Source organism: Trachurus japonicus, chromosome 3 (assembly GCF_045865225.1).
Source record: "Trachurus japonicus isolate A0001 chromosome 3, Traja_1.0".
NCBI classification, from domain to species: Eukaryota; Metazoa; Chordata; class Actinopteri; order Carangiformes; family Carangidae; genus Trachurus; species Trachurus japonicus.
Genome location: NC_140909.1, coordinates 35284449 through 35303788, shown reverse-complemented (window position 1 = coordinate 35303788; position 19340 = coordinate 35284449). Strand labels below are relative to the sequence as shown.

Here is a 19340-nt window from a genome sequence, read left to right as displayed (position 1 = left end):
CCCGGTCGTGTGCATTTATTTTCAACAAAGTCTTCTATAATCAATCAGTGGATTTATGGATTATCATATGTTATGGTGTGTGTATTTGTGTAGTCGTATCTGTCATAAACAACAGATTACAGTTTACAGAGCGCATTTGTGACGCGGACTCGCTGTGCCACCGAGACGAGAGCTGAGACACCGGGTCAGAGGCTCTGATCGCAGGTTTGGTTTTCAGCCACAATGTGGAAGGAGCCTCCACTCTCCCTGTAACAAGTTACAAGTCATTTATCTAACATCACAATAAGTCCAAAGCTGTTTAATGAAGGTAAAAATGAAACATAAGGTAAATATCCTGCATAGTTCCTCACCTCTGTGTCCTTTGATCAGAGCAGCATCCCTAGGAACGGTCTGTTATACTTAACTAGATTGTGATTCAATAGGTAAAATTTCTCAGAGGACAAACAGCACGATATATCTGAATTTACAGGACATTTTCATGAATTAATCCATGTTACTGGTAGTTTTTCTTTTTTAAAAAGATGTAGCTCGTAAAGTTCAACAGATGAACTAAGACATGGAGACAGAAACATTCTTGTTCGAAAGCTATATCAAACCTGTTACCAATCAAAACATGGCAGGCATTCATGCAAGGAAATACAACCACAGAACATGTGAAATTTAAAAATTTACTGTGAAGGTTTGAAAACAAATGAAAAAAAAAAAAATCATTGTACTACACTAACATTTTTAGACATATCATACAGACAGCAATAGTTCAGGCATTTCATGAGTGCAATATATATATCAGTCAGTCCACATAAGGCAAGGAGTTGTATGTTTTTGAAAGCAAAAGCGGTTGAGTGTCATTTATATACAGGTCATTATCAAAATATTGCTTTATTTGTCAAATAAAAATATTCTCAGTTGACTTGTTGATTGGAATTCCACAGATAACCTGGAGACAAGTTGTGAAATAAGAGAGAAACTCTTGGAAATGTTCTGAGGAAACAGATGTCGGGGGGGAAAAAAATGAACTCATTGGCCATTTTCAGAGTCCTGGTTCCCACTCTCCTGCACCTCCAGCTCCTCCATGCTCACCATGTCAGGACTGATAGCGGCGTATCTCGTCCCATGGAACTGACGCAGGTGAATCTGAACATAAAATAAAAGTAATTCAGATAAACAGATTCATTTTTCTCTGATCAAACCTTTGAGAAGAGGGAACCGACCGTCAGGGGCATAGCACCAAATTCTGGGCCCCGTACACTCATAATGTCAGTGGGCCCCTATCCATGCCAGTGCACGAAGCGCAGAGTTGTTTTTGAAGTAAATTTATACAAAGCTGCCAAAGCGCGTTTCCGTCGGGGTCAGTTTTTCGGCAATCAATCTCTTTTCGGCACTATACTGGCTTTGCATTTACCTCGAAAAAAACTTGTAACATTCCATTATTATCTCATATCATATCTCCGCCGATCTAAAAATAGCTTGCACTGACAATAAAGGGTAACAAATCCACTCACACTAAAACTATAGAGATTATGGCATTGGCACATATGGCACATTTGCCAAAATGTTGAACTATCCCTTTAACAGTTGCTTCCCCTAATTCTGCCTTCTTTCTTTTTATGATACCCCGATTTATGTTTTTTGGGTGGCATGATGAAAGCTAGCCTCATTCAATCTGGGCTCACTGACGTTAGACTTGTTGCTGGCCGCTGTCTATGGGCGGACTAAACCATTTTACGCCAACAAGAGGGGGCCCCCAGAATGTCTTGTGATGTTATCAATATATTTGAAATAAATTATGACACCAATTAATTGGGGGGCCCAATTCATTCGAAATAAAAACATCACACAAAAAAATAATAATTTCAGGATTTTCATGGGCCCTCTCCCTACTCGGGCCCTGGGTAGTCAGGTCCCCTTTTCCCCCCACTACCACGCCCATGCCGACCGTACATGTGTGAAGGGATCTGACCGTACCTGTATGTAGAGGTTGACCTCTGCACTCCTGCACAAGTACGGGAAGTTTCCTCCCGTCTTGAGGTGAGCTCGTCGAGCGTTGGGGTATAGTTTATACATCTCCTCCTTGGCCTCCAGCGACAGCGCGCTCTGATCAAACACCTGAGCAACATTCACATTGAAAGCATCACGTTAATTGTGGTAGAAACATTCACACATTGATGCTTGAGTAACTGTATCTTACTTACATCTATAATGGTGATGGCAATGTCTTTAATTTTATGTGGCTCCACATAAGAGTTCTGACAGTTGAGTGTTAGCCGCGATGCTAACTCACTTTGGTTCAGGCTCTCCAACTACAGCATATATGAACAAAGATGAGATGATCAACTCATTTTTAATTGTCACCAGTTTAAAAGGAAGAGTTCACAATTTGGAAAACACATTTCAAACAGAGTCGTCTTGGCAAAACTATTTTTTGTCAATCATCGTCCTCCACCACCTTGCTCTTATCTCTCTCTTTCACCTCATTTCCTCTGACTCCACCTTCCTGTCTCCACCATCCAAGACACCTGACTCTCCTTCCTCTGGAATCTCCCAGAGAAACCATTGGTGACTTCATTGCCTGCCTGCGATCTACAGTACTGGTTCATCATTTCCCCTTGTAAAACCTCAGGTTAATGGCTGAGCTTTCCTCTAACTTCTGTATCACCTATCATCTTGATTATTGCAATTCTCTTTATGTTGGACTAGACCAGCAGTCTTTGAACTGCCTACAGGCTGTCCAAAATGCAGCAGCTCGATTGTTGACAGGAAAAAAAAAAACAACGTGATTGCTGGTTTGCCCCAGATCAAAACTAAAGAGCAAGGGCGACAGGGCATTTTCAGTTGTGGCCCCTAATTTATGGAATGCTTTACCCCTCCACATCAGAGCAGCTGAAACTCTGGAGCATTTTAAATCACTTTCAAAGACCCACCTCTTCTCACTGGCCTTCAACTCACCCTGACCTGTTATTTTCATCTTTTAGTATAGCTTTGATTTGTTTTACCTAATCTTAGTAATTGTTCTTATTGCCCTATCTTATTGTTAATCTATGTTGATGATTTATGCTGTTTTTATCTATATTGCTAGCACTTTGGGCTACTAAGGTTGTTTTAAATGTGCTACATAAATACATTTTGAGTCGAGTTGAGTTGAGACTTCTTTATAACCTTTGTTCACTAGCACATGTGTGATATCTTACTATTCTCTTTCATGTTTACATTTAGGACTGCAATATCAATTAGTTTCTTGACCGATCATTTGGTCAATTCAAAATGACTAGATAGCAGAAAGTATTGATCAGAGATCCAAAACAGTGAAACATTTAATCAAGAATTATATAATTAATATGACCAAACATTAATTTTAACTGATGGATTAATAATCAACCTGCATTGATTAGTTGATCATTAGAATCCTGTGAGAGGTGTGTCCTTGGCTCTTCTGTTCACATGAAATACTGATATAATATGATTTAGCAGGACGAGTGATAATAAGACACCTCCTCCGTGCTGTAGTGACATATTAACATGGAGTGCCTCACTGATGTCCACTCACCCTGTCCACCATGAAGTCAATTGCATCTGCCATCTTCGGGTCCACAGGTCCTTTAGCAAAGTTCCCCAAAACGATCTTCTTCAACATGAAAGCTGGCATCAACCAGAAGCTGAGGAGCATGGTGAGGATAAAGCACAATGATGATGAACGTGAAAATGCAAACGGAATGTGTGATAACATCATTAAAGCAGCACCTGTTGGCCGTCCATGTCTGGTTAAAGATGGAGGTGTCGCTGAATGAGTTGCACAGAATCAGAGAGTGAACTCTGGGAGACTTGTGTGTGCACTCTGCAAACTTCTGAGCCAGGAATCCTCCAAGAGACGCCCCGAACAGGTGGACCTGGAGATACAGGACAGCGCTTCATCATCATTCATTTCAGTTCAATTTTATTTTTGTAGGGCCAAACCATAATTCCCTGCACATTATATATAGCCAGTTTTACAGGGCAATGGAACTTGCACTTGACAGACATTTTGGTAACATTTGGTTGAAGCTAGGGCTGGGACGATATGCTTTTCTCCCAATTCGATTCTTCTATGATTTTTTGGATGGCGATTCGATTTAAATTGCGATTCTACGACACTGCCGATTCTCTCGATTTTTAGTCTGCATTTTTAACATTTATCTGCACACAAATACTGTAGGAGCCTATAAATTAACATACTCCATTATGAAGTGAACTTAATCCCTTTTCAAAACCTGTACTCTCGGTATGTAAAAAAGGCTAACAAATGCACATTGCACAATATTTTAAAAAATTTAAAAAAAAAAAAAATCGATTTAAAAATCGTCAAAAAAGATATTGCAATATTTATGTGAATCGATTTTTTCTCCCACCCCTAGTTGAAGCAGCATCAGTCTGTGGGACAGAGGGATTGGTCGGGGCTGAACAGAGCAAAGTTCTACAAATGTAACTATGTGTTTACACACAATTCACAATTTGCTAATTATAGCCCCCCACTCTGACACACAGTGGCATCTTTATAACCAGACGAAGATAAAGATGAAGCTGGTCCAAAGAGAGATTCGACAGTCTTACTTTATCCAGCTGCAGGTGATCCAGAAGCTTCCTGAAGCCGTCAAAGAACTCCATGAGGTCCCAGTAGACAGGATACTGTAGCTGGAAAAACATGGTGCGCTCATCACAGGTTCATCACAGTGGGAGCAGTTAGTTATCCCTCGACTCCCACCCACATCTACTAACTGTCCTGGACACAGACTGACAGTAACAGGCTGGGTTATAACTGAAGACATTAGTTTGTATAATCTTATAATCCTTTTCAGACTAACAATCAATGTGGTATGACCACTTAACTGAGACAAATCTGAATCTTAATCTGGTTCAGTTATAACTCATAAAAGACTAAAGCTGGTCTCATGGTGGTAGAGAAGCTTTTTGAAAATGCCATGGAAGTTGTTCATTCTCCTTTTCCTGCTTCTTTTAAAATCTATTTATTTCCATTAAATCTATATTTGTCAGAACAGTGTGATTCTCCTGTAAATGCCACGTCTGCCAATAAAACAAAACATACGAGCCCTGTTTCACGCTGAAGCTGCCGTGTTTAAAGACTTACTGAGATGACTCTGTAGCCCCAGCCCGTTAGAGCCAACACCTGCTGGAAGAACACCTCTGCTGTCCCACTGACAGGCGGGAGGAAGATGATGGGACACCTGATGCTCTTTGGACCTGCATCATACAGCGACCACACCTTGCTGTCATCATCATCAACAATAATCTGGAGAAGACAGAAATAACACAGTGGGGAGAGTAGAGTTTAAAGTCTTTTTTTAAAAAACTGTATTCACCCCTTTCAATATCTGGAGGAGAACATTCTTGGTAAAAGCCTTTATTCAAACCAATCACTCACTGGTTCTGACTGGCTACACACTGGAACAATCACTGCAATGTGATCTGCAAATTAGGAGCTACGCGTTCATGAATGCTATGTTGATTGCTGATTTAAAAGGGGTACGCCAACATTTTTTTTCGTGTCCTGCCTCACTCCCGAGTCCATGACAAGCAGATAGACATCATCCTTTCGACTGTGCGTGCAGTAACAAGGGAGATACGGGCAGAGCTGGCGCACCGCTAATTAGCTTAGTTCAAACGCTGGAAGTGTATGGGTAGTGTTAGCCTGCTTCCTACCCGAGCCGAAATCAGCAGTCAGAAGCTGATTTCATTTTAGCTCTAAACTCTGTAACACTTTATCGACATTTCAAACATTTTTAGGCGGGAAAGTAGCCGTTTAGATCAGCAGTGTGTCGTTAATTTGTCTAAATACCAGCTGTTTACAATTTTGTTTGGACGAATTTGGCGCTACTCAAGCTAGCCGTTGTGACCAACGCACTTCCGGTTACTTTCACAAAATAAAACACCCGTTGCCCTTTACATACAGAAAACCATGACGATAGAATTTGTGCTTTTACTTTGAAATAGGAAGCTAACCTACCCTCGATGTAGCTAGCTTGAACCAAAATAAAGCGTCTTTGCTTGAACCCTCCGTTTTGACCGATCTCGTCCCGTTACCGGCATTTGACCGCTCAAGATGCCTTACCGGAGAGTTTTGTCAGCTCTGAGACGAAGATCGGCCCGCTGGTTTCCATTTAGAGTAGCTGAAGAGTTTCTCTGATGACTTTAGGTGGAGGCAGGCTAACACTACCCGTGCACTTCCAGCGTTTGAACTAAGCTAATCAGCAGTGCAACAGCTCTGCCCGTATCTCCCTTGTTATACGCACAGTCTAAAGGATGGTGTCTATCTGCTTGTCATGGACTCGGGAGTGAGGCAAGACACGAAAAAAAAAATGTTGGCGTATCCCTTTAATGAACAAGTAATACCACTTCTAAAATGTTAAAACTGACAACATCTGTCTGACATGGTGGTCAGTGGTACTGGAGTTCCACAGGGTACTGTGCTGTCTCCCTGGACCTCAGACTTTAAATACGACTTGTGAGCCCAGCTGATCAAAAGTTTTATTTTTTATTTTAAATATTTATTTCAAACATGTAAAACAAAATAAGGCACAATTTCAGTTCATTCCTTCATATGTAAATAGCATAAACAGGTTGATGAACAACATTTGGAAACAAAAACACAAAAGCATAATCATACATATTCAAAAAGGAGTGAGAAGAAGCTGTACTTATTGAATCCCACCCCTTTCCCACAAATCATAAAAATCGATCACTTGTCCCACAACAGCAACCCATTTTCAAGATTTGATCCAATCCATTATCCAAATCTGATCAGAGTAGTTTTTAACAACTGGGCCCAGTTGGTGCAGAAGTTCTGACGACTCTGTGGTGGTCAGGTGTAGAAGTGGTGGACAGGAGGAGGAGTACAGGAAGCTGGTGGACAGGTGTGTGGAGTGGCCTGGGAGTAATCAGCTGCTGCCTAACGTGGATAAGACCAAAGAGACGGTCATCGACTTCAGGAGAAAGCCCCTGTGCATGCTACCTGGGTGTCCACATGGACAACAGACTGATCTGCCCAACAGTATGGCTGTCCACAAGAAGTGGAGGAGCAGACTCTACGTCCTGAGGAAACTCACATCCTTTAACGTGTGCAGCATGATACTGGAGATCTTCTACCAGTCTGTTGTATCCAGTGTTAGGGTTAACCCTTTCCTTTACTGTTGTCTGCTGTGGGAGTAGCATCGGTGCCAGCAATGCAAACAGACTAAACAAATAGATCACGTTTGAAGCTGTGGTGGAGAGGAGGACACTGAACCAAAGGGCGCTTTTGAGCCATTTTGCTCCGCCCATGTGTGAGAAACATGAACATTTTTACCAGGCCCAATGTAGGTCGTGCAAAGTTTTGTGAGTTTTCAAGCATGTTAAGGTGGTCAAATAGTGATGTTTGGTGGAACATACAGCCTCAAAGGGTTAAAAACCTTCTTTCTAGTCTACTGCAGACCACCAGAGATATCTATGACTCACACCACTCTTTCTTGCTGCTCAGTAAATCACCTTAATTTGTCCACAGTTACACTTTCCTCCTCATACAGGACGTGTGTGTGTGTGTATTCTTTGTACTTACCCTTTTCAGGGGCACTGTGCTTCTGAACCAGTTATAATCAGGAGACACTTTAATCTCCTCCATCTGAGGACAAAGGGACACATAGGGACACACTGTCAGAGCCTACAGTCACAGAGAGACAGATCTAAAAGTTGAACAGATTTTGCTTTGAGTTGACTCAAAGCACTCTGACGAAGAAAGTCACTACCGAAATTTACGACGATAACCAACGTCATTTTGTCCGTGTCGGTATTCTGTGTTTAAAAAAGAAAATAAAGTCGTTTTTGTCTTTTTTTTGGCTGTGTGTGTAGGTAGAATATGTTCATGTCCTTTTAAGAAGCATGTATACAGCATGTGTAGTCACTTGACTCCACCCCATCCAGTCTCTAGGTTGGACAAACAATGGTCATGAAAGGGTTAACTCCCATTAGAAACCATTGAAAATTAGGCAGATTTAAATTGCTTGTAAGGAAAATTTGAAGAAAAATCTGAAAAATGATGTCCGTGATAGAAGACAAAACATGGCCAAAGAGCAATTGAACGGGCATTAGCTACATGACTTTTCCAAAAAGTGCAGAAAAATTATTGTTTTGGTCACTCACGTTAGTAGGTAACGACGCTAGCTAACGTTAACAACTAGCTAACATTTAATCTCTGCCGATCTCCCATTTCTCCTTGTTAAACATCAAAAAGTTCAATCATTAGCAACGGTAATGTTACGTTTGCTTGATAACTTTGAAGGTTAACGTAATATGTAGGAGGATGGGTTGAACTGCCAATGTGGTCTCGGTCTTGGGTTTGGGGAATGGGATAAAAATGACTCAGGGAATACGTTCCGGATATCGTGAGTCACTATTGCAGGTACCCCAAGCACACCTTTTAACCATACTGAAAAATTAGTAGTAGTTTGTGCCGAAAAAATTGCTCTCTACCTAGCTCGTTTCATACGGTTTCATCCAAGGGCTGTCCAACCCGCAACTTGTGAAATGGGGAGAAGCGCTCCGATTGGTGGATCAGCAGACCAATCAGAAGGCCAACAAAGGGTCAATTCGAAGAAATAAAAAAAGCTCAAAGCGATCAGGACCAGCAAAAAGTGCTTCCACCACCAGACAGCAGACAATAACCAAAGCATTTGTAATCAACAATATGAGCGAACGTCAAAAAGATGGATCAAAATCACCAATGCGATAGGCTACCATATAGCAAAAGACATGGCTCCCATTCCCATTGCTACAGTGGAGCGCAAGGGGTTCATACACCTCATGAAAACCATTGACAAAGAGACACGGCCTGCCATCGCAATCATTTTTCGAAGACCGTGATTCCCAGCATGTACAGAACAGAGAGAGAAAAGGTCGCTGCTGAGTTGAGATATGTTAAGCCGATCTCTGGTCCAGTCGCACCATGGACCCGTATTTACATCAACGAATGGAAACTGCATTTGATCACACGGGAGAGATGGCCGGACAGGGCTTGAGAATGATGCTGTCTGCATGGGACATCACCTGTCTGTGATAGAAGACAAAAACGTCCCCCCCAATAAATAAAGCCTGCATTAATTTGCTTACAGCTGCCTCCTGTTTTCTGTCTGTAGCTACTACTTCCACACTTCGCAAAGAAATGGTAAGCTTTACATTTATTTGGGTTGGCAGACGGCGAAGTAGTGATGGCTTTGTGCATTTAAATCTAAAAATAACTTGAAGATCTAGCTAAATATTATATTTTTTTGATGGCCCCCTAACATTTTGAAAATGCCCCTACTTTTTGGACTGTGGGGGCCAAAATTGCCCCCAAAATATTTTCTTAATTTCATACCCTGGCTCCTTGGTACTCTATTTTATTGTGTCTCTTTTTTAGTGGCTGGGCTCAGGTAATGATTTTAGCCTTTATTGCAATTGCTCTGATCTGTCATTTAAGATGAAAAGCGCAATATATAAAATATATATATTATTATACGAGCAATCATCAAGGCAACTTGTTCCAAAATGGTCAGACCTGGATGTCTTGGAGGCCGTCAACAAAGCTCTCGCTCCATTGGTGGAGTTCCCCAACGCCCCGTCGGGGGAAGAGTATGTCACCATCTCATCAGACCGTGTCACAGCCATTCAGGGGAAAGTGCAGTGTGCAGTCCACACAGGAAGTACCACAGAGAGCACCAAGCCTCAGCCTTCTGCAGCATCAGAAGCAAAGAAGCCAAAGAGATCACTGGGAAGCTTTTTCAAAGGAAGTGAGGCTACCCCTTCAACTGCACCCACTGTGTCACCTGAGCAAGCAGTAGAAGTAGAGCTGAGCTCAGTGTCTCTTGTGCAGGATAGTTAGGGAAATCCACTAGATTGGTGGAGAGAGCATCAGGTACACTTTACCTCTTTGTAAACCAGCCACCAGCTCCCCATCCGAGTGGGTTTTCACTTCTGGAGGAAACATCGTTATATGCCTCAGATCCTGCCTGAAACCTGAAATGGTAAACATGCTAGTGTTTCTTAGCAAAAACCTGGAGTAAACACTAGTGTGTAGAGTGATCACATGCAACAGCAGCCATGAATCAGATTCACATCTACAACATCTGAGTAAACAGGTCAGGATACCAAGTCTGCTGCTCCTTTTTGAAGTGCCCTTTTCAAGCCCTTCTTATTCTTAATCATCAGTGTTCTATTGACATTTTTGCGTTTGCAGGTTATTTTATATTTTTAAACTTGTTCACTTGTTCTCATTTCAAGTTATCTGTGCTTTTCAGTTGTTCAATAAATATAAACAACTAAAAGTACTTAATTTGTATTTTCTTCATTTATGTTCAGACAGTGTAGTTTTACAGTCCTTTAAAGTGGCACTTATGTAAATGCAGCAGTTAAAAATGACTGCAATACATCGGTCCAGGGGAGTCATACTATCAATATAACTGGCTGTGGAGCTTTATGCTGTCATGTGACCGCCGAACTCCATAGGATCTGTATGGAAAGTAGACACAGACCCTTAATGAGACAAATTTAACCCCATACAGAAGGGACAGACTACAATTAGAAAAGGGGCTATACCATGAGCAGTGACAAATTGGTATTTGACAGTTAATAGTGATGCAAATAATTGCGATTAACAATTTAAATATCTCTGTCACACCTTCTAAATTCTAATTCTCCATTCATGAATCAATTAGCCAGTCACTCAGTCACTTGCTGGCCTGTGTCAGGCCCCCATCACAAATAACATGTTGCCACTCTGCCTGACTTAACAAGTTTTCTGGCGGAAACCCTGCACAATAAACAAACATTTCAATTTGGGAGAAAAATCGTGCCAGAGAATCATGATCTTAATTCAGCAAAAAAAATCACGATTCACATTTTTTCGAGAATCGTGCAGCCCTAGTAAACTTTAAAATTTTCATTATAACAACACTACACTGTTATTAATATGCAGCAATTGTTTATTTTTATTGTTTGCGCGTACTGTGAGCCGTGCGCACTGTCTGTCCGCGGACGTTTGAGGTTTCATAGTCGAGCGTACGGTGTCACATTTAAAACAGGTCGTGAGAAGATTTCCCGCCGAGCAGTCAGTTGTGTGGCACCGAGTACGCGTCCGCGGAGTCCGCGGGGTTGTAAAAATTGAGCTTTGCGCGGACAGGTCCGGCAGACGTCCGCTTTGGGTCCGCATTGAGTCTGCCTCGAGTGCGCGCAGACGTCCGCGGAGTCAAGTACGCCCGACTATGTGGGGGCCTTTACGGTGAGAGTTGCTCTGTTGTAGTTTCAATAATCAATAAAAAAACATTAATCATACAAAAGTCATACATCAAATACAACCACAAATGAGAACATACAATAATAGATAAAAAGACCTTGGTTACATAAAAAGCCTAATTAATTACTTCATCTGCTCTGAGTGGCTGTAAAACAAAGGTCAATAGAAGCAGAACAGAGTGAGACCAACACCTACAGACACCTGACCTGACTGTACAGCTCTACTGACTGATGGAAAAACCACACCGACAGACTGTAAAAAAAAAAAAAAAACACACTTCATAGAATCATTGAATGAAGCTGCTGCCTTGGTGAAATGTGTTGGTGTGTTTGTACGCTCACAGACAGAGCTGTTCTTAATCGTGTAGTAAATCACACTGTTTTCTCAGCCTGATGAGCAGCGACACATGTATCTCATCACAGATTAGATTGAAGACACAGTGAACCACCAGTTAATTCACAAAAAACAAGACGTCATTATCAAGCTGACAAGGTTCACTACTACACAGCTGGATATCTCACAGCAGCTACTTACCCCCACTGGAGGAGGAACTGTCACATCTAAAAACACCCAAACAAATTTCTGATCAAGCATCGTGGATGAACTTGGATGAAAAATGTTGCCGCTGTTTTTTGGTTTTTTTTGTATCATCTGATTTGGAGTTTAGATGGTAATTTTTTTCTCACCTGAAAAACCACCCAAACTTTATCAACTGAGTGAGTGTGCTGCTGGGAGCACTCTGCTGTGTTCTGCTGTGGTGGCAATATCTTCTAGCTCCATCAGCACTGTTTGCTCAGCCACTGAAATGAATGGAGCTCTAACAATTCCCTCTGTGTCATATCTGATCGTTTTGTCATTCATCCATTCATTTGGGTTCTCATAAACCTGGGATCCGCGCTCTATGTGAGACGATGCAAGTCTGTCTTGAGTCAGCGTGGATTCGACAACTCTGGACTGTGTTAGTGGAACAACTTGAGGCTTAATTTGGAGATGGTGCTAGTTTAAGTCCGGTTCTCTCAGCGTTTTCCTTGCCTCTTGTGAACTTGTGACCAGTGTTGCCACAGTTACCTTGAAAAAGTAATCTGATTACTGATTACTCATGAAAAAAGTAATTTAGTTACTTTACTGATTACTTGGTTCTAAAAGTAACTAAGTTAGATTGAAAGTTACTTAATTAGTTGCTTACAACACCCCCCGCCGGCTCAACATAAAAATGACAACTGTGTTTAAGGGCAGCATTTCCTCTACAACATAGGCAACTGCCAGACCAACTTCTCTCTCACTTGTTTTGCACCTAAGTCCAGCTTTTTGGTTTGGTGCTGACTTTCTCTGTAACCCCCATATAGGCTACAGTCTATGTGTAATTTCAATTCAATTTCCACCGGGTCCATCAGCGCCGTGGTCACCGCAGCTGATCGCTGCCACTCCAGCATTTCAAAAGGGCACGCCGCGCAGCGTGCCAGCAGCGTCTCTCCGCGGCGCTGAACCCGGTGGAAATCCCCAGCAACACGCGTAACTAAGTAGCGCGTTACCGCCATCACTGCTTGTGACTACATTGGGTTTAACAGGAAAAGTGGATTTACTACAAAGAAACATGAATCAGAGCTAAGAATCACCACCATTGAAGTGGCCTTGAAATTCTGTCACCTGGATCTTCTAAAACTGCCACTACATCCTCTTTACACATTTCTGGTAGCACCAATGGTATGAAAATCCATTACAGCTCTGGTCTCAGGAGAGTGCGTTTCGCGAGTTCTATCTAAACCATTTTACATATCGATCTTCACCTCATCGCTCCATGCTCCTGAAATACTCCCAGTCGTGGAAAACAAGTTTTTTGTCCTCGGAGGCCACCGTAACTTTGCGGACGGGAGGGGTGAGCGCGAGCGAGCCAGCACTGTGATCTAGAATCTGAACGCTAGATGTCATGGTTTTCCCCCCATTTTACACACTGGACCTTTAGCTAATATCTGATCTGCCAAGTCATATTAGTAATAATACTCTGTTTTTCATCAAACAGAATGACAATAACAGCAACACAGAGAAAGCAGAGAAATACTTGTTTTCTCTCAGTTAAAATGTTAGTTCTTCAAATAAAACTTAATATGTGCCTGGGTCTGGGAAGCATGGTCTGCAGCACTGCAGGGATTCCACTGGACCAAATAAAATGAACTGAGAGCAGAGGGATGTCGTGCAATCTGGCTAGTATAGAGGTTGTTGCTGAGACAGAAGCACGTCACAAACAGTGTTCACTTCCTCCTGATCTGTGTGGGCTGAAAATGGTTCCGATATTTATTTTGGTAAAGCATAAGAAGTGGTCATACCTTGAGTGCTTCTGTGTCAACACAGCTGTGTCTGGACAATGATGAATGGCCTCTACTGTAATGACATCTTCTAACACACAGTCTAATTAGTTTCATTGCCAACCTAAAATATTTTACCATGTCAAGTGGATAAGACTGAATTTAACTGTAAGAAGTTGCCTGTGTTCACTCTCTCCCTCTTACACAAGCTCATCTACAGTGGACTCGTTATGACTATTGGCTAAAAAGAATATCACATGCCTGTTCATTTATGTCAATCAACCTGTAGTTAATCTACTTTTGTTTGTTGTCATACCAGGTCCAACCATAAGTAACGTTAACCACCAAGGAAACCCGAGACGCATGATACTGGCCTGAACTTACAATTGAGGGACGGAATCAGACATAGTCCGAGAAAGAAGAAACAGTCGGACAGGACAGAGTCACGGCCACTCTTTTCATGTGATACAAATCTCAGGCAGTAGCTACAGACACAGTGGGGTAGCCTAGCACCCGAAACCGCCGACTAGCGCCGCTGGCTACGTGTTACTGTAAACAGACATACTGCCGTGGGACGTCGTGTAGGAATAAGGCTTTTAAAGGGCTGTTACCGTGTTGGTCGTAGATGTTTAGACACCGTATCCGCAGGGTTTTAGCCACATCTCGACACCATTTTCTGCCGCTGCCTGGTCATATGACTGAGTCACACACACTTCCGCAAAGCTTTCGATACCGCCCACCGAGCCACCGTAGAACACACCCACACGCCCACACGCATGAACACACGTTTTTAAAAATCTTTTAATTCCTCTGATGAACATTTTTAGCGCAGCTTTCATCATCATGTTATGTCTTCATATGTTTATTGTGTAGATTCTGCTGGGCTATGTATGAGTCAAACATTTGCGCATCATGGTTGGGCAACTAACGGGACACCGACAGGGCCGGATTAATACTTTTCTGTGCCCTGGGCAACAAGACTCAAAGGCCCACCCCAAAGCAATGATCACAAAGTCGCCGTCATCTTCAAGAGCATATATTTCTATAGAGTGCCTAAGCGGAAGCAGGAAGTAACGGTCGCTGTGGGACTTCAACTCGAAAAAAGTCTCCATGTAAGGGACGGGAGTCAAAGTTTTATTTTGTGATCCGATTGAATTGTGCCATGAGAAAAAAACATGACCTCTACCTGTTTAAAACATCACGTTTCATACCGAGAAATCAGCAGTTTGTTGTAAAACTATTGTAAAATAAAATTCCGTAGAATCCGTAACCAGAAAGTCTACAGGTCGCGTAGGTGACGTCACACACCAAATGCCACCCTTTCCTGTGTCAGTTGGTGACGTATTTTTTGTGGGACACCAGATCCGTAGAGCGGTCTTCACACAAAATACATTCTTCCGTTGCCGTTTTATGTATAACAGCTGGTTTCTCGGCATGAAACGTGATGTTTTGTAGAGGTCGTATTTTTTTCTCATGGCACAGTCTCAGATCACGAAATAAAACTTTGACTCCCGTCCCGGCGACGTTACTTCCTGCTTCCGCTTAAGCTCTCTATACTAAAGGCCCCCCACAAACAGTGTTGCCAACTCCTCAGTAAGCAAAGTCGCTATTGGCTGTCGTAAAAGTCGCTAGAAGTCGCTAAATGACGTCATTACCTCAGCGGGGGGAAAACGTTGAAAACAGCTGTGATAATGTGATTTCAGGTCCAGAAACTAGATTTGTCGCTAGTCACTTTTGACAAAAAAAAGTCGCCAAGAGGGTTTGGAAAGTCGCCAGATTTAGCAACAAAGTCGGCAAGTTGGCAACACTGCCCACAAACTCGGGCTGACTTGACTCCGCGGACGTTTGCACGTACTCAAAGCGGACTCAATGCAGAACCAAAGCAGACGTCCGCCGGACCTGTCCGCTCGCACAGACTCCATGTATCCGGTGTCACACAATAGACTGCTCGGTGGGAAATCTGCACATCAAACTGTTTTAAATGTGACACCGTATGTATACACTCAACTATGAAACCTGAAACGTCCGCGGACAGTGCTCACAGAGTCCGCACCACTCACAGTGCGCCCAACTATGTGGGGGCCTTAACAAATCAGGCCTCTGCATGGATCAGTACAGATAAAGTTTATAGTAGGCTAGGCTACAATGGCCTTGTTATGGACAGATGTAAATGTTCAGTATGTGCACAGACATTTTGGGGGCCAGGTGCTCAGTGAAAAATAAGGGCACTTTGTGCGGCTGCCTTATTATAGCAGCATGAGATAAAAAAAAAACATTACAGGCACATGTTGTACGTAATTGCGTATTTATTTATGTCATGTCAATAAAATCGCTGTATCAAAGAGATATGGTCTTTAGCATTGGAAACAAAATAAAGATAGCAGTGCCGTATTGTGCATTGTGTCTATAAAACAAATAATCAATCGAAATCAAAACATGTTTACACAATATTGAAAAAAAGGGGCTCTAGTTCAGACTTGAGACTTCAAGTGGACCATAGCTCAAAGACTAGAGCATTATCATTCTCCTGCTTTAAAATGAAAAGAGACCAACTGTACATCAGCTAAATTGAGCCACTTTTTGGTTAATTGCTTAGGAAACTAAGAAAAAGAAAGGTGTGACATTTGATTGTGTTTTTATAGTTTATAAGGACTGTTTATTAATATTTATGTGTTGAATTTATGTAATAAAATATAATCGTTTAGGTCTCACAGCTCTTGAAACATCAGCTGTCCCACATTTTTTAGATGATCAGTGTGCAGGTAAAATGAGCCACTAATCAGCTAAAATGAGTCACTGAAAGTGCAAAGCAAAACAGAGGCATTTATGACAAAACAATCTGATCTGTGTTATTTCTGAACTTTAATTTTTAACATTTTACAGCTCCTGCATTGGTCTGTAGGGGGAGAGAGTTTTATTGTATTTTATTTATTGATTGATTTTTTTTTGTAGGCGCTTTATTTTTATTTTTTCCTTCTAAATTTTATTGAAAATTAACAAAGAATTCCGTCATTCCAGTTCACATTTTATGCAATACTGTAGTAACAGTATAGTTACATACATATGACAGCCTAACAAGAGTCAAATAAAAGAGAGAAAGTAAACAAATGAACAAAAATAAAATCCTGGTGTGACAGACTTTGTAATCCTACATATAAAATGAGAATTGTAATTATAATTGTTGTGAGGGAGAGAGTTTCATAGGCAAACAGAAGAAGTCGTCATCACAGATGCCGTTGTCCTCTCCACAGCTCTCATGGAACCAGGCCTTGCAGGTCCCACAGCTCACCCACTCCTCACTGGCCTTAGACAGACAGACAGACATTTTAATAATCCTAAATGAGTAAGTTCTTCATTGCAGCTCAATACAGACTGTTCAAGACGTGACAGTACAGTAGTATCCAACAGTCACGGTCAGATAGCCTACATAACCTTGTTCACATGTAGGCCAACAGTGTTATCAACCCAAAGGCATGTAGAATGAGGGTTCGTTGTAGTGGTATAAGTCTTGATGATCAGGAAAACAGGCAAACAGGAACAGAGAAACGGAGATGGACTTTATGTTTACACTTTACTGACCGGCCTCATCACCATGACAACCACAAACAATCACCACACACACTGAACCAATCACAGGCAAGGGGAAACAGCGGATGATTAAGACACATACGAATACAGGCTACAAAACACAACAACTATTAATATATTAACTTTACAATACCTTTTGGTCACTGGGGTTGCCATAGAGGGCCTAACAGGCTCTGCAGGGTACATGCTCCTTTCCTTGTCTGTTTTTTCTTGACTTATCTGCCTTTTCTTTCTTCTTAGATGTCATCATGTATTCCCGGTGTTCCTGACTTGTAAGGACAAATGATGGTGGCTTTGTTGTTCTCTTCCTCATGGTCCTCTCTCGTTTTAGAACACAGATCACTGAATGTGACAGATTGCCCAACACAAAAGAAAACAATAATAACAAGTTATAACAAGAAATCATCCGTTTTATATGATTATGGACTTCATGTAATAGAGAGTAGTGTTGAATATTATGGTTATTCACTTACGGTGGACGTTGAAGGCTGTTCTTCCTGTGGCATGGATAGGTTATAGAGGACCATCTCTTCCTCTGGAACATGTTCTTCATCATCCTGGAATTGGAGTAATGGGGGTGCCTCGGGTTTGACGGCAGGCTGATGGGTAGGGCTGCTGGTGTCTGGGGTCTGCTGGGTGGGGATGGGAGAGTGGGTAGCAGGGTTCTCCGTTGTTTTGCTGGGAGCAAAAGCACTCTCTGGGAGGATGTTCTTGTTCAGAGGGAACATCCCTGTCCCTCTGAACCCTGCCTGAGCGTTTTCTACTGTGGTAGCCTTCTTTCACGCCCGGCTGAAAACAGAGAAAAACTCAGACTTCGGCAGCTTCTGCCCTGCCATAAGCCTGGTCCACTTCCTTCCCTCTTGGTCCAAGTGGTACTTCAGGCGGCTGAAGAGCACGAGGGGAGGGTAGCACAAGATGTGGACATTTTTTCTCTTCATCAAACTGATGAAATCCAGGTTGTATACATGACTGCCATGCCCATCCAGTAGTAGGGTGTGGGGCCTAGCATCATCCTTTGGCAGTGACTGGACAAACAACTGACCGCACTCCATGAAGAGGTTAGCATTAATCCAGCCATTGTCTGAGACGCGGACAGTGACTTTCTCAGGGCACTGCTGGACCCACCCAGCACGTAGTCGCTTCCCCTTGAAAATCACCATGGTGTGGCTGTATGTTCCTTCAGCATTAAAGGCTGCCAGGCAGGTGGTTTGGCCCCTCTCACCTGAGCAGACCTCCATGCATGGTTGGCCAATCTGTCCAACCACCTTAGATGATGAGAACTGGTCTTGGAGACCAGACTCATCACAGTTCCAGGTGTGAGATGGAATGTCCTCAAGGCCGAGTGTATGGAGCAAGTTATCGTATAGCGTACATTCTTCTTGGCATCTTCCAGTGCCATGTTTTCCGTTTTAGCCATAGTGATCTCCTCATAGCTCTTCTGTAGAGCTCAGAGTTCGGAGGCTGCCTTCTCCTCCCTTGCACTCATTTGCTCCTACCATGTGGCATTTAACTGACCAAGTGACTGGGCGAAGGAGTCCTCCATCACTTTAATCTGTTTGTCTTTCTCAATCACCTGGTGATTGAGCCAATTGTTGTTCAAATGGCAGGCATTGAGATCTGCCATGCAGCAGTGGAGCTCATGCATCTTTGCATTGACAAATTGCTCCATTTCTCTTTGCTTGCCGTGGTACCAAGCCTCTGGCTTTGGCTGATTCAAATTCCTGTCCAATTTGCTGCTTTAGAGCAGCGTTGTCCTCAGCCAGCTCTTTGTTCTCGATTTTCGAGTTGAAAAGGGCTGTTTGGAGGGCGTGCAAAGCGACCGCATCACTTCACTGGTTACCTGTAAATTTTAAGGCGTATGTTTCGTGCGAATAATCCGCACGTCAATATTTTTTTCGAACCCTGGTTTTCATTACAGGTTCTTTCACACCGACCGCGCATGTTACGCGGCAAAAATGGGGCACAATTATTTTTTCAGAGTGAGGTCGATTTTTTTTTATTCGCCCGGCGAATAAACGCATTAACCAATCATGCAGCGTGAAAAGGAGGTACCGTACGTCACAACCCCCACGTCAGAACACCATGACAGCTGTTTCCCATAACGAGACTGTGGCGGCAAAGTCTCGGGCCCGCCAGTCTCTCACAGGGAAAAAAAAAGT

General features: G+C 42.5%; 1 protein-coding gene across 1 annotated transcript; it reads right to left on the bottom strand.

Annotated features, from left to right (window-relative positions):
- Positions 1-654: 654 nt before the first annotated feature.
- On the bottom strand, positions 655-14289 carry spg21 (SPG21 abhydrolase domain containing, maspardin). Its single transcript, XM_085771603.1, has 9 exons — positions 14205-14289; positions 7583-7645; positions 5120-5281; positions 4585-4665; positions 3739-3884; positions 3545-3653; positions 2193-2300; positions 1966-2106; positions 655-1134 (listed from the first exon to the last, which is right to left on the bottom strand). The coding sequence occupies exons 2-9, from the start codon at positions 7643-7645 to the stop codon at positions 1018-1020; spliced, it is 927 nt and encodes a 308-aa protein (XP_085627729.1). The 5' UTR covers positions 14205-14289; the 3' UTR covers positions 655-1017.
- Positions 14290-19340: the final 5051 nt, after the last annotated feature.